The 13963-nt window shown below is 52.7% G+C and overlaps 6 protein-coding genes across 6 annotated transcripts; 4 read left to right on the top strand and 2 right to left on the bottom strand.

Moving 5' to 3' along the window:
- Nucleotides 1-384: 384 nt before the first annotated feature.
- KVR01_006680 (uncharacterized protein) lies at nucleotides 385-2319 on the top strand (the record flags this gene model as incomplete). Its single annotated transcript, XM_044786549.1, has 5 exons — nucleotides 385-535; nucleotides 601-748; nucleotides 820-934; nucleotides 997-1031; nucleotides 1092-2319. 5 exons carry the CDS (start codon nucleotides 385-387, stop codon nucleotides 2317-2319), a joined length of 1677 nt encoding a protein of 558 aa, XP_044644111.1.
- Nucleotides 2320-3516: 1197 nt separating this feature from the next.
- Nucleotides 3517-4805, top strand: KVR01_006616 (uncharacterized protein; the record flags this gene model as incomplete). Its single annotated transcript, XM_044789062.1, has 5 exons — nucleotides 3517-3658; nucleotides 3714-3819; nucleotides 3883-4043; nucleotides 4227-4421; nucleotides 4606-4805. 5 exons carry the CDS (start codon nucleotides 3517-3519, stop codon nucleotides 4803-4805), a joined length of 804 nt encoding a protein of 267 aa, XP_044644047.1.
- Nucleotides 4806-5415: 610 nt separating this feature from the next.
- KVR01_006580 (uncharacterized protein) lies at nucleotides 5416-6920 on the top strand (the record flags this gene model as incomplete). The annotated part of the gene is made up of 4 exons (XM_044791104.1): nucleotides 5416-5918; nucleotides 5980-6239; nucleotides 6452-6550; nucleotides 6754-6920. 4 exons carry the CDS (start codon nucleotides 5416-5418, stop codon nucleotides 6918-6920), a joined length of 1029 nt encoding a protein of 342 aa, XP_044644011.1.
- A 249-nt stretch (nucleotides 6921-7169) lies between these two features.
- KVR01_006913 (uncharacterized protein) lies at nucleotides 7170-8734 on the bottom strand (the record flags this gene model as incomplete). Its single annotated transcript, XM_044782406.1, has 1 exon — nucleotides 7170-8734. Exon 1 carries the CDS (start codon nucleotides 8655-8657, stop codon nucleotides 7170-7172), a length of 1488 nt encoding a protein of 495 aa, XP_044644344.1. The 5' UTR covers nucleotides 8658-8734.
- Nucleotides 8735-9249: 515 nt separating this feature from the next.
- On the bottom strand, nucleotides 9250-10208 carry KVR01_006853 (uncharacterized protein; the record flags this gene model as incomplete). The annotated part of the gene is made up of 1 exon (XM_044788477.1): nucleotides 9250-10208. Exon 1 carries the CDS (start codon nucleotides 10162-10164, stop codon nucleotides 9250-9252), a length of 915 nt encoding a protein of 304 aa, XP_044644284.1. The 5' UTR covers nucleotides 10165-10208.
- A 1699-nt stretch (nucleotides 10209-11907) lies between these two features.
- On the top strand, nucleotides 11908-13829 carry KVR01_006956 (uncharacterized protein; the record flags this gene model as incomplete). The annotated part of the gene is made up of 4 exons (XM_044784236.1): nucleotides 11908-12122; nucleotides 12436-12507; nucleotides 12564-12924; nucleotides 13002-13829. 4 exons carry the CDS (start codon nucleotides 11908-11910, stop codon nucleotides 13827-13829), a joined length of 1476 nt encoding a protein of 491 aa, XP_044644387.1.
- Nucleotides 13830-13963: the final 134 nt, after the last annotated feature.

Genomic DNA, 13963 nt, shown 5'->3' with positions numbered 1-13963 from the left:
ATGTAGCTAGACTGGCCGACTTGAACCCACTAAACTGTGGGCTATCGTTGAATGGGTCTCGCCGTTGCAAATGACCTTATTGGCCGATCAACACCAAGACCTGCCATTCTAAATGTTGGCGCCGTGTGACCGTACCTAGGTAGCTATGCAGAATAGCGTGTTGGCGGGCAACGTGGAACTGGCGATGAACAGCCTAGATACACAGTAAACATGGGCTTGGCTTATCCCCTCTGTGCTAGGAGCAATTTCCTCGGCGTTTTTTGCCATAAACAGGGGGGGGGGGGATTCTGTATAAGAAGAACTTGAACCTCCTGCCTAACGTCCAATGGCATATTAACTTGTCCCTCCATCTTATGCAAGCGTCTCTGTCACCGTCCAATCACTATGCGACTCTCCATAATTGCCATGCTTTCCTTCGGCGGCCTTGGACTAACTGTCTCCGAAGGAAGGCCTGGCAACTCGGGTGGATCTATGTCAATAGGCAAGTTCGAAACTTGGTCCGAACCGTTGCCTCTCGGCCCGCCTTGCAACGTGCGTCAAAGCTAACAAGTGGACCCAAAGCCGCCCAGAGCTTATTTGACTACTCGATGCAAGTTTCAGATTTAAAGTTCGATGACTATTATAAGTTCATCTGGTATCACGAGAAGGGGGAATTCAGCACAAGGTTCACGGTCTGGTACTGCGCTGGGTTGCTGCACAGAAACCAGGGTGACGACGTCCAAAATGCCAAAGCGGCCCTTGCGCAGGTGTAAGTCAGCTTTGCCGGTTGAGTCTTTAGCCACCAAGCATATGCGACTTCAGGACTGACAGGGACCACAGGCTGCAAGCTCAAATGGATTCTGAGTTCGAGTCGGCTTGGTATGGGACTTACAAAGTGTCGCTCGACGCTCCTGAGCCCACGGAAAACTCGACTTACTGGCCGCCCGAGATATATGTAGGTGGTGCCCCATTAGAACTTATTGGACCACCATTGCAAGAAGCTAAACCAGTTCGCAGACGACTTACGATCCGAATTGGAGAGAGTTCATCGGGTAAGCAGGTGGCGCAGAATGCACCCTTATGGACGCCTAGCATATACTGACAAGGGCTAGAACCCAGCTGATCCAGATCGTTGAGCTTTTCTCAGGGCTCCTTGGCAAACAGCTTGTCACTCAGATCGAAGACTCGTTGGAGAATGCCGCGGTGGGTGCAATGCGGCGTAATGGCACCTACCCGTTGGACGACAACCTGATATTAGGATACTCGAATCCGGCGCTCATGCGCGCTCTTGTCGTGGGCTGGATCGGAGCTCGCCGAAATAATTCGACTTACATTGCCTACGCCGACGAGCAAGGAGACCTGCTCCTCGAGCTGTTCAAGGGAGACGGTTACAATACCCTGGGCGAGTATAATGCGCCAACTTATTACGGCATGGATACATGGGCGCTGGTTGCCAACATCGCCTACGGGCCGAAGGATGCGACCATGACAAAACATTCGGAGTATATTCTCACCGAGTTGTGGAAAGACATCGCAGACCATTACAACCCGCTTTTGCGGAACATGGTGGGGCCTTATGACCGCGCGTATACTAGGGACATGACTGGCCACTCTTCTGTCCTGTCGCTATGGTGGTGGAGCATGTTCGGTCGTGAGTACGGAGGGCAGCCGCCGCTCGGTGAGCCCGACCTGCTCTACGATGTGATGCAGGGTGCTGCAATCGCACTTGTCTCAGATACGGCGCTCAAGTACATCTCGGAGGACACTGCGGAGGCATTGAAGGCCACAGGGACCTGGCCAGGCGAGCGTTTTCTCAACAAGACTGTCCGAGAGTCCCTTGACACAGACGTGGTCCGAGTCGCCACGTCGTGGCTCTCGGCAGATGTGATGATTGGCGGTATAGTCCAGGCAGAGACGGAAAACCGTGGCAACCAGTTTGTTCCTGCAATAGTGCATTGGGCCTCGGACCCGAAAAGGACACCATCTCCCTACGTCGGCTTCTTCTCGCTGTACCCGACTGCCTCGACCATCGATGCTAGAGCTGGACCGAAGACGTTGACAGTGTCATATCCGAACCCGACACAGGAAGGCAGCGACATCTTCACATTTGCGGTGTCTGGCATCCCACCGAGCTTGGCGCTTACCGGGAAAAGGATCACAGGACTGGAGAATCTTCCGTGCTTGAGTGTCAACGTGTCCGCTCCGGGCTTAGAGGCGTTGCCCGTGACAGCGTCGACTAGCACACTGCAAGATCATTCCTATTATAATGTGTCCTATGTGGTCCCATCTGGCTTTGACGGAATACCACTGGTGCATCTGGAGTTTGAGTATACTTGCTGAGGATAGAAATATTCGGTCTCGATTATTGAGCGGCGGGGACAGTAAGGAGTGAGACTGAGATTGGCAACTTACATATGTATCTGGGGCAGAATGATCAGAAAGGGGCATTCCGAGTCGTCCCGGTGCTGTCGAGGCAGTGACCTACGATTGGCTCCGCTCGAAGTGCGGGATAATCGGCTATGTGCGATTGTTTGCTTATTAATCTGCATTGATCTACGGGTTTTCGAAGCCGATGCTCACCCCGGCCAAATATAGGTCTACCACTCGCCTTCTAGTTGATGGTATCATACCTGGGCATGTCGTCTACGACCGTGAAAATTCCCAAGACAGGAAACATGTTCTTGGCATAGGCTCAAGGCAGGCTTCCAGAGCAGAGGCCAAGGACCAGCAACCGGTGGTCGTTGATTAATGTCCTGCAAGGGTAGACACAATGAGGATTGGAATTTATGAGCGTCCACGCTCCACCATGATAAGGTATGGAATCTTGACGTCCTTTGAGGTTAGACACACCTTGGATTCGGAACTTATACAGTAAGCACCCGGGCGGGCCAGATTCCGCCACAAAACTACCGGTAAGTTGGGGCCTGATAAGGCGTGGAATCTTGATGTCCTTTAAGGTTAGATGCAACTTGGGATTGGAATCCCTACGGCCGTGATAACCAAGCTGAGGCCCGATGAAGGCGTGGAACCTTCATGTTGAAGGAGGTTGTCGTTGCCTCCGAAGATTTCGTCCTATGATCTATAGCACATGGCAATATATCACATAAACAGCATAGGGGTCGCCAAACGTTAGGTTTCTCTGGTTTACTGCGATAGTACTGTTCAATTCTGCCGTGTTCGATGATGCAATGACCCCCTGGTTTAGCGGCAGTTAAAACTCTATTGGGCCATGGACGCGAATCATCTCCCCAGCTTGGCGCAAGGTGCCGAATGGGAGGCGGAGATTATCCCGAACCGGAGCAGGGATGGGTAGCAATATCGGCCTCAAATACGTGCCTAGGTAGCGTTCCTCCGTCCTGCCTTGTGGAGACATCCAGCCTAGAAATGGCGTATCTGGACCGATAAAACCGCCTGTTCCCCTGGAGGATAAAAGTAAGTTTTTCTGTTCGGGAACTGATCAGTATTGTCTGAAATACTCGCATCTTTTTGCACACCTGGCCCTTGACCTGAGAACGAACCCGCAGAACATCACGCACCATGTTGACTCGTTTCCTCTTTTTGGCCCCGCTCTTGGCCTCGACCGCCCTCGGCAGGACTTCGGAACGTCCCATTGATGGCGACACGTCCATCATCGCGCACACGGGAGAACCTGTTGGTGCCGAGGAGGTCGTCGGTGGAAGTCAGTGCGGCCTCACCAACATGTCCGCGTACCTCACTGACCTGTGAAACTGTAGCAACATACTACATCACCAAACCAGGGGCCGATGCACCAGACACGAATGGCGCAGCGGTTCTCTACTTGACTGACGTGTTCGGAATTAACCTTACCGAGAACAAACTGTGAGCAAGCTCCAGGCCTTCTCTCCGAATACCCAGCACAGTTCGCGTAGCTAACTTTCTCAGTCTCTCGGACTCGTTTGCCCGTGCTGGTTTCGTCACCGTTGCTCCTGATCTCTTTCAAGGAAGTCCTGCACCATCGGACCTGAATGACCCTACCTTCAACACGACTGCGTTCCTTGCCGCACATGGTCCGAATGTCACCGACCCCATTGTCGAGGGTGCTAGTGAGTACTACCTGAAAAGAGCATGCCAATGTCACCCCCATTCTACCTTATTCATGTTTGCCAGCCAGATTTGGCCTCCGCGATCAGCTCCTCGGCTCAGGATCGGATTTCGGTTCAATCCGAGCACTTGAGTCGAGAGTGGCCCGGTCTTGGAAACTTGTAAACCACTGACAGCCAACTTAGTCAACTATTTGCGCAACACCCTCAACGTCAGCAGGGTTGCCGTGACGGGCTACTGCTTCGGCGGGCGCTACTCGTTCCGCTTCGTCGACGCCGCCAGAACGGTAAAGGCTGATGTAGCGTTCGCGGCCCATCCGAGTGCCTGGCAGGATGGAGAAGTCAGCGCGATTGGGGCCGCCACAGCGGTGGCTACTGCCGGTAAGCTTTCCCCTCACTTATACCTTGCCAAGGTTGAATGCCATGTCGCAATCTGTGAGACATCTCGAGGCGCACACTGTCCGTGATGACTCGTGCGAACTGTGTGACATACTCTTGGGAAAGCATATCACCCCAATTATATATGCAATGACGGAAGCTGACATGACCTTGTTTATTTTACCAGACCAGGACAGTCTCCTGCCAGCGTCCCTAAGGGCCCAACTCGAGGCTCTGCTGCTCAACATCAGCTCGCCTTATCAGGTGAACCTGTACAGTGGAGTTCAGCACGGGTTTGGAGTTCGTGCAAACGTTTCGGACCCGGTCCAGAAGTTCGCCAAAGAGTCTGCGTTTCTGCAGGCTGTTCGGTGGTTTAACAACTTCTAAAGGGCGGTATCTACATCACATACTGCCTGTGCTGTATAAACAGTATATAGGACGATGATTGCCTCTGCAAGGTTCCATTGTCGGCTGAGCTTCTAGGCCAGAAGCACGTACATAGCAGATCTGAGTACATATATAAGCGCACTTCAGTACAGTTGGGCTTCATTCGCAACAGTCGGGCGCGTGCCGCACTCGCTCAGGAAAGATTCGCCTCTTATTCATTTACACGATATTTTCCCGGTCGGTGTCATCTGTGCCACGATCGGATGTAACCCAACAATGATCTTGATACGTCCAAATTTGGGCGGGAGCCGAGTCAGGCTGCATATCTGGATGATCAGGCCGTTCCCTCACACCGGGCTACCCATGACGCAGTGATGTATGTCCAAGGTGTGATTTGTGATCGTCAAGAGTTAATGCATTTAAAGTTTTGATACCGAGAGTTACCCAGAGCCCCCAATTGGACGATTGCGCAGACGCACGGCCAACCTTAGAATGGAAGCTCTAGAACATCTGAAGCCTGCAACAGAAGCTCCCAGGTTTCCTCGATTCTAATCTTTTCTCTTACCCACCGTCACAGGGCTCAATATTTCCCACGCCGGCCCCAGAAGCGATGGGGTTGCTGACTGCGATGGAGGTGCTACTGAGGCGAGGAGTAGACACCACCAAGATGGGGGACACAAGACAAATGTCCTCCGGAGATCGTTTTCTTATTGCTTGTTTCCTCGGTGCCTCGATATGGAATGCAATAGGCATGTTTCCCATGATATTGCTTACGTTCAAGAGACTGTGGACGCTCTATTTCTGGGCAATGGCTTTATCGACCGTCGGGATTCTCGTTTGCTCGGCTTCACAGATCATCAGCGTCGCGACGCCTCAGGTGAACAGCATGGTCAATGGGGTCATGTCGTGCATTGGATGGGTCTTCATGGTCACCGGACAGTCACTTGTACTGTACTCCCGTCTTCACCTCTTGGCTATCAGACCGAAAGTGTTACGCCTGGTGCTTTGTATGATCATCGTCAACGGAATTACAATTCACATCACGGGAACTGTCCTCACAGTTGGCACCCGCTTGCGGCCCCCAATGTCGGTTCGTTTCACGCAAGTCTACAGGTCAGTACGCGAAGGATGGAAATAACGCCACAAATATATATTGACATCCGCCTGGGCACAGCGTCTTCGAGAGGATAAACATCACTATGTTCTTTACACAAGAAACAATCCTATCGGGGCTGTACCTCTGGAAGTCTCGCGACTTGCTTGGCCGCTACTCAAAACCCAAGGCAGCCGAGGAACCCAGTATTCGGCAATACGCAAGTCCTAGAGCAGGCAACTCGTTGCGAATCGTGAAGGACATTCTCACTCAACTGATAGTTGTGAACATATTTATCTTATTTCTGGACATAACATTGTTGGTCCTAGAGGTAAGTAGAGGTTGACTTGTTCTGATGGCTTTCAAAGGGTTCCCAACATGCACAAACTTCTGCTAACAAGGCCGAACCAGTATGCTGGATTGTATATGATTCAGCTTGGATACAAGATCTTTGTCTACAGCGTAAAGCTCCGTAAGTGACTTGCGGCTCTCAGCCTCGGAAGTTCATAAGTCCTACCTCATGAAGGATCCACGCACTCTGACACATGGACAGAATGCGAAATCACAATTCTGAATCGTCTGCTCGATTTTGCGAACCGCTCAAGACGGCTCAACACCGAATTTCAAATTGTGACAGATCTGCAAAGAGAATGTAAGTCCACGGGTAGCTTCTAGATACAATCTCTACCCCCTCAAGAACAAAAAGGCCCATTTCCTGCCCACCCTACCAGAGCTTCACGGGCTGCAGGTTTCAAGTCAAGCCATACCTAGGTAGACACCTTGTGGCCTGATCCTCGACGCGTTCCTCTCCGACCAAACTTTTGGTTCTTGAATGGCTGACTCCCAATGCTATAGGGGACTCAACCCTGGAGCGAGCATTCGGAACGCAGACGAGCGCAGAGATAGGCAACAACAGCTCTGCACAACAAAATCCCCGCTTCGGTACTAGGGAATCATCAGGCTCCCGTGTCAGTCAGGAGAAATGGATCGAGCGACAGGACATCAGCATCCCCGAGACATGATACCCGTCCCGAAATCACTAGTTGTCTGATACTGGCGCTTCATTCCAAAAGTCGAGCCTCTGCGCCAGAGACATTCCCTGGTATTCGTGACGCGTCACATAACATTGTATGGAGCAAGGAAAAAGCCTCTAGGATGGAGAATAATGCCAGGACATCTAAGAGACCCCAGAGAAACTCCTTTGCGTGTCCGACGGACCCCCCTCACAACCGCTGTGAGGAACAACCGATCAGGAGAATCAATCGCAGGGTTCATGCAGGCCGGCCCATAGCGCCAGCAAGCATTTGGAGTATCCGCCGTCGGATATCTGCCTGGACATCATGGTCCAACTGCCGGAGACGCGCGAGGGCTGCGAGCGCCTGGTCCTCGAGGTCTGGCGACGAGGATGAGAAAGAGAGCAACATGGTCAGCCAGTTGTGAAATCCCCGCTGCTCATGTTGCTGGAGCTGCGTGCTCGCACGATAGCCGACCAATATTATGTCGCTAAATATGGCTTCCACGTCGCCGCTGTCGTCGTTTTGTTCCACTCCGGTTGGTGCCCGGGCCGGAGGGGTTGAGATAAGGGCCCGAGGGTCAGAGTCAATTTCCCGAATCGGGTCATGGGAATTTTGAGTTTGTTCTTGATTCTGGGGGGGCGCGTTGCCTGGAGCACCGTTCGTAGCTGCATAGGGGATGCCCTCAGCTTGTGTACCGGTAGGGGCCACGCCTGCGGCAAAGTGGCACGAGGCTGGTCGGTAATTGCTTCGGATGCAGTTGCTGCAGCGACCGGCGACAAATTCGACGAGTTCTTGATACTCCGGGCCGGTCGCTTCGGGGGGAAGACCGGTGCAAGTCTTTCGCCTGTGCTCCCACTTCTTCCGGTTGTACGGACCACAGGCGTCACAATGGCCGACGACTCCAACGACTTGCAGGATGGAGCCCATGATGACATGATATCGTCGTTGATGTCTGTCTGCTTCCCGCATGGGCTTGTCATCGAGTTCGTTCTGCTTGGGGAGTCGGAGTATCTCCAACATGGCCTGTCGCTCGCGGTCACCTTTGCAGGTGAAGTTGACGAATTCGAGTTTGTCCACGATGAAGTCCCAGACATCGGAATTCTCCTGGGCTTTTCGAAGACGGTCTTCAAAGGTCAGGGCTTGATTTTTTGCACACGCAAGGGGCTCGTCGTCGGAGTCAGAGCTCTGGCTTTCTTCGTCATCGGACCGTGGAGGTTGTCTATGGGCGGGCCCAAACTGAGGAATGAATCTCGACGGCGGCTGTGGCACACCGGGGGCGACAGGCCTCGACACTTCCAATGGCAGACCCGATGTGCTGTCGGAGGCTTCACTGGTCGTATGGCTCAGGCTCTGTCTGACCTCAGTGGAGGGACGGAAATTAGCAAGCGGTGCTAGTGTTGTTGCGCTTAGCGAGGGTGACGCCGACTGCACAGCCGGTGTATCAAAGTTGGCCGGGGTGGGTTGGGAAAGCAGTCCTGGTCCGTACACGGGCCGAGAGAGAGAGACATGCTGGTGGAAAGGCGAGCTATAGCCCGCTGCAAGACTGGGTCTCATCGATCCACGAAAACTGGATGAAGTGCCAGAACGACGCATTGTAGGCGGGCCTCTGGCTTTCATAGCAGCCTTCTTGGCCGCGGTCGACTCGGCGGTGTTATCTCCATCAGCGCCACGCTTCCTCGACGCGGTGCCAGATGGTGGTTGAGGTGTGCCAGCAGCGATACTACTGGAATTTGGTGAGCACATCGCGAGGAAGCGTCATCAACCTCATGGTCTTCTCGGTGGAGTTGTGCACATGAAAGAAAGACGGGGACGAGAATGAGAATTTCAACATGCTACAACAGCACAAACTATGCAAACAGAAAGGGCGTGTGTACAGCAGGCATTCTCAAGGATCCTGAGGTTAGCTGCAGGACGCTCGGGCCTCACTGTGTCGATATTCAAATAACCAACAGGCCGTAGTGCACGTATTTTATATCATCTGAGACGCAGCGTCTTTGTTCCAAATTCTGAGACATTTTCGCGGTAGGGGTTTCTAGAATATGTGAGAAAAAAAACTGCACGGAGTTCTCGGCTCAACCTTCGTGGTCAACTAGGGCAGATCAGCTTCTGGGATACGGGTAATATTACGTATCTAAATCTGCGACTGGGTTGGTTCTTGATCCGCAGTCTTAACTAGTAGTGAATATTGAACGCTCGAAAACCATAAAACTGTGAACTTTTGCATTTGAACCTATACCCTAGTTGGCGAACCCAAGAGTGAGGTCCCATACTTGTTGCACTGCTTGGCCACTACTTGGCTTATATCACTCATGCACTTGACGTGTCCCACAAGACCTCATAATATCTCCTTCGGTTTGTACAAGACACGGTATTTAAGCAGGCGAGGGGTATCCGGGTCATGGCTTGGCAAGACAACTACATCGGCTTGATGAGCAAACGATTTGATCTTCCTCAGACTCTCCAATGCTAAGATGGGGTCGTCGTTGACACCGTCCGGCTCTTCCTTATCTAGGAGATCCAATCCGTAACTCGCGTCCCCAAGCAAGCAGTATGTCGTCGTGCTGCCGTCATCGTTATCGCCACGCACGACCAGCGAGATGTGACCCGGGACATGGCCAGGGGTGTGCACCGCAACGATCCTCTCATCAGCCGTGATTTTGCCTGACTTCTCCCAGGGACCAACGGCACTGCCCGAGAAATCGATGAGGGTCGGTTGGAATGCTTCAGGCCAGTGCTGCGGGACGCACCCCGACAATGTCGCGTGGACCGGGCTGTTGCCAAAAGCGGCCCAGTGCTCAGCGCTCACGAAGACGGGGACGTCCGGCGCGGCCATCCTCAGATCCTTAACCCCGCCTGCGTGATCGCCGTGGAGGTGGCTGAGGACGATTGCCTGAAGCTGGTCTGGCTCCACGCCCTGCTCTTTCAGCTGGTTGACGATCCCGTCCTCCGGGCGGATGTTGACGCTGCTGAACATTTTGGTGGGACTGTAGTACGGCAGATAGCCGGGGTCGTTGCAACATGGCGATTCTCCCGTGTCGAATAGGACCGGACCGTTAGGATGGGATATTAGGAAGACGCCGATAGGCATAGGGTCGGTCCATTGTTGAGTGGCGATGCAGCGGAGTCGGCGGAGGGCGACAAATTGGTCCCAGTAATTTTGCACGGGCTGACCTTTCATAGGCAGCTTGATTTGGACCGTTCCGGTGGAGATGAAGGTTAGGCCAACGCGTGCTTGATTGTTCGCGCTCATGATGGCTGCACGCCAGGAAAAGACTCGAGAAGCATCCACTGGCGGAGGTCAATCAGCAAAGATCATGTTCGTTCGATGGGGACTAGGGGGTGTGGGGTCATTCACAGCAGCCTGGGCCGTTGCCAGTGGTGCTTGATCCTCCGAAGCTGCCGTCTGCCGAGGCCCGTATTGTCCGCCTTAACATGGTCTGCAACCACGGAGACACGGCCTGAGATTCCTGTGTTGAATCTATGATACCGAATAAGACAAAACGTCTGAAAAAGAGTGAGTTTATCTCTACCTTGTTTTGCCGATTCATGGTTTTTCAAAGGGGACAAGATCAAGGGCACCTGGGCAGTGTCCGTGACTGGGAAGGCCGTCACGCGAACGGGAGTGTCAAAATCACGCGTCAGATAGTATTGGAAATTTGGTGTATTAGCAGTTCAAAGACAAAGGTATCAAAAAAAGGAGAAGGTGGCTTTCTCTAAAAGAGAGGTAGACTGGAACAGAGCGCCTGTAAATTACCTGGCATCCATAGCGATGTTCCCCATCCCTGGTATTCTACGCATCTTGGGTGAGCGTGGGCGAGCGATCACAGGCTCTTCAAATGGTACCATCTTTCCCCGTCCGGAGCCCCTCGTGATCCTAAACGGATCAAGTCAGAGGTGATCGGACAAGATGCTTTGTTTAGGGCTGCTACTGTATCGAGACAGTTGGCAGCCTGTGGAAACTTTTGTTAGTTTAAATAAAATTAATTCTGTCCGCACCTCGCCGAGCTTAACTAGAGGATATAGTATAGGCTAACATCCATTACAAAGCCTTTCTTTCCCCCGCCCATGCCTCAATACCAGTTTTGCACACCAACTCTTTCGCCATTGTCACAGAGCAATAGGCTTAGCACCAAGAGAAGAAAGCTGCAACAATTTCTCGAGATTTACCGTGGCTGACACTTACATACCGTGGCAGCCATTGAGCTCTGTACTATGGAGACCAAGGGCAATCGTGTAAAGCTGTGCTCACGTGACATCGGAATCGACATCACAAGCTTGAAGTATTATTTGAACGTGATAGCTTCTCATCTTTAGCAGCTGGAAATAGCTAATATAATAATCACTTGTATGGAAATACTAGGGAGATGGGCTTAAGGCCCCCCCCCCCCCCCAGGAGTTCTCACCCCAGCTTCGTGGCAGGACTCGGAAGGGATGTCAACTGGTGCGAAACTAACCACAAAGAGTGACCACACCGAGGTGAAGCATATGCCTGTAGGCAGACTGAATTTGCTTGACTAGAGATCACCTTATAGGGAGAATTGGTCTGAAATGTCGCCGCGTCATGGAGAGTGGGGTTTCAATGCCGCTGTGCAACATCATGAGATGAGATGAACTGATGGGCAACGCTAGCAGCTGGCATTCATCCCCCGGTGCCCAGGTAGTTCATCCGGTCAGCTTACTCTCTGGAGCTGAACCAATTGGAAAATGGCAGGTATTGAGGCATCAGGTAGCATTGCAGATTGTAACGCAAGGGATCAAGTGCGAGGAGACCTATCGCATTGATTGCTTGTGTCACTTGCTAATGCAGGCGGTATCGTCCTTCACCTTGTGGCGATTGCTGCGAAATCATTCGCCAGGGAACTGAGAAGTGGTGCCCCTAAAAGTCCCTGACGTCTTCCATAGGAGCCCCTATGGTATTTGAATCAGAGACCGCTTGATCTCCATCACGGAGCCTCTCATCCAAATTGAAACGGTCAATCATCGCCAAGTCAGCATGGCGACGCCCACTATAGGAGGGCCTTTGAATGTCAAGGGCAATGAGGCTGCTGCTACCGTTTCCGATGCTGCTCACACCTACCTCTCTGCCGGCAAGCAGCACGAGCTGAAAGTGAGCTTTGAGGAATATCTGCACTATTCCTCTATTACACGCGCCGAGGAGAAACTTGCGAATGAAGCATACAGGAGCGCACGAGGCCGATCGGGTTTCAAGTCCCTCTTGCTAGACCGATTTCAGACCTCCCAAACAGGTCATGAAGCCGGCCATGCAACGAATCCAAACGATAAAGACCCGAGTCACGAAATAGACGAGAAATCCGGTCAGAGAACATCAGCCACCAAGGGCTCGTCGCAGGCCAATGCAGATGCCCAAGAGCTGCACACGGCAAACAGGGCGCTTCGAACCGCCGGTTGGGGCAGCGTGTTCTACCTTATCACCACAGACATCTTGGGCCCATCAAACACCCCGTGAGGACAGACTCTTCACCCAAATCCATATCCCAACTCTTAAATAACAACCATCTAGATGGGCTTTTGCTCAAACAGGCTACGGTGCTGGCTTCGCGCTTTACGTGTCCTTTGGTCTTCTCTCCGCATAGTGAGTCATAATGGTGGTCGTCCGTGATTATGTCCGATTTCCTGACGAATAAGCAGTTCGGGATGGATCCTGTGGAAGATGTTCCTCGGTCTCGACTCGGACCGGTATCCCGTGCGCAACTACGCCGACCTCTTCTTCCGGTGCTTCGGACCCTCGTCCGGGTACTTTGTCCACGTCGCCCAGGCGGTCCAACTCTTGATGATCATCGCCTTCCTCATCTTGCTCAACGGCCAGGCCATCAGTCAGATCTCCCAGGTCAACGGCACGGGCCCAGGGCTCTGCTTCATCGTGTGCGTGCTCGTCTTCGCCCTGGCCGGCATGATCGTGGGCCAAATCCGCACGATGCAGCGCTTCTCGTGGCTAGCGAATTTCTCGGTCTGGATTAACCTGCTGAGCATGTTTATCGTTATGGGCCTGGTGGCGCACTCCCACCCAATTTCGGAGCTCTGTCAGCGTCTTTCGGGCCCGACTTTGGCATTCCCGCACCAATCCAGACGTTCGCCGGGACACCGCCTATCGGTCTTGCTACCGGTGGCTCCGGCTTTGTCGCTTCTGTCAACGGTGCTATGCAGGCAGTATTTGCCTATGGCGGCGCTATGCTGTTTCCAGCCTTCATGGCGGAGATGCGACACCCGATGGACTTCTGGAAGGGTATGATTTGCGCGCAAGCATTTCTTACATCTGTGTACTTGATCTTCGGTATGGTTGTATACCACTTCCAGGGACAGTTCACATTTATACCCATAGCTCAGGGAATTTCAGTGTACGGATGGCAGACTTGTCTGAACGTCCTTGGGATGATTGCTGGTCTGATAGCCACTGGTCTCTACAGTAACGTCGGGCTGAAGATTGCATACATTGAGGTACTGGAGCCGTTGAGCTTTCCCCCACTGACTTCATCTATGGGTAAGGTCTGGTGGGCATGCTTAATTCCAGTATACTGGGCTATTGGCTTTGTTCTTGCTGCGGCCATCCCACAGCTGGCCTCTATATCAGGCCTGTTCGGGGCATTGTTTGGGCTGGGTTTCACCTACATTCTTCCTGCTTGGGGTGCATTGGGTTACTTCATTCGTGAGGATGCCGTCGTCAAGGATGCCGAGGCTTTCGACGAGACGTCTCGTACCTTCACTCGCGTCGACCATGGCTGGAGAAGGCTGGCCCGGGGTTTTATGAAGCGTCCAGTCTTCCACACCTGGAACCTCATTTATCTTCTGGGCACGCTTGCAACTTGCGGGCTGGGATGTTACGCTTCTATCCTCCAGCTAATCGGTGCTTTCGAGTCAGGGGTTGCCACCAGCTTTAGTTGCTCAAGTCCTGTGTAAGGTCTTCTGGAATGGCTTTCGGGAGGTTTGGAAGGCTCGTGGATACAGAGATGGATACAGAGTTGATAGAAACAAAATTAAAGCAAGAGAGTCGTTCGTCTTTTTACCTTGTCGTCATTTTCAAGCTCATTGGG

The sequence above is a fragment of the Diaporthe batatas genome (genome assembly GCF_019321695.1).
Source record: "Diaporthe batatas strain CRI 302-4 chromosome Unknown Contig00007, whole genome shotgun sequence".
Classification (NCBI taxonomy): Eukaryota; Fungi; Ascomycota; class Sordariomycetes; order Diaporthales; family Diaporthaceae; genus Diaporthe; species Diaporthe batatas.
The sequence above is the reverse complement of the archived record's forward strand: the minus strand, read 5'-3'. Positions and strand labels throughout refer to the sequence as shown.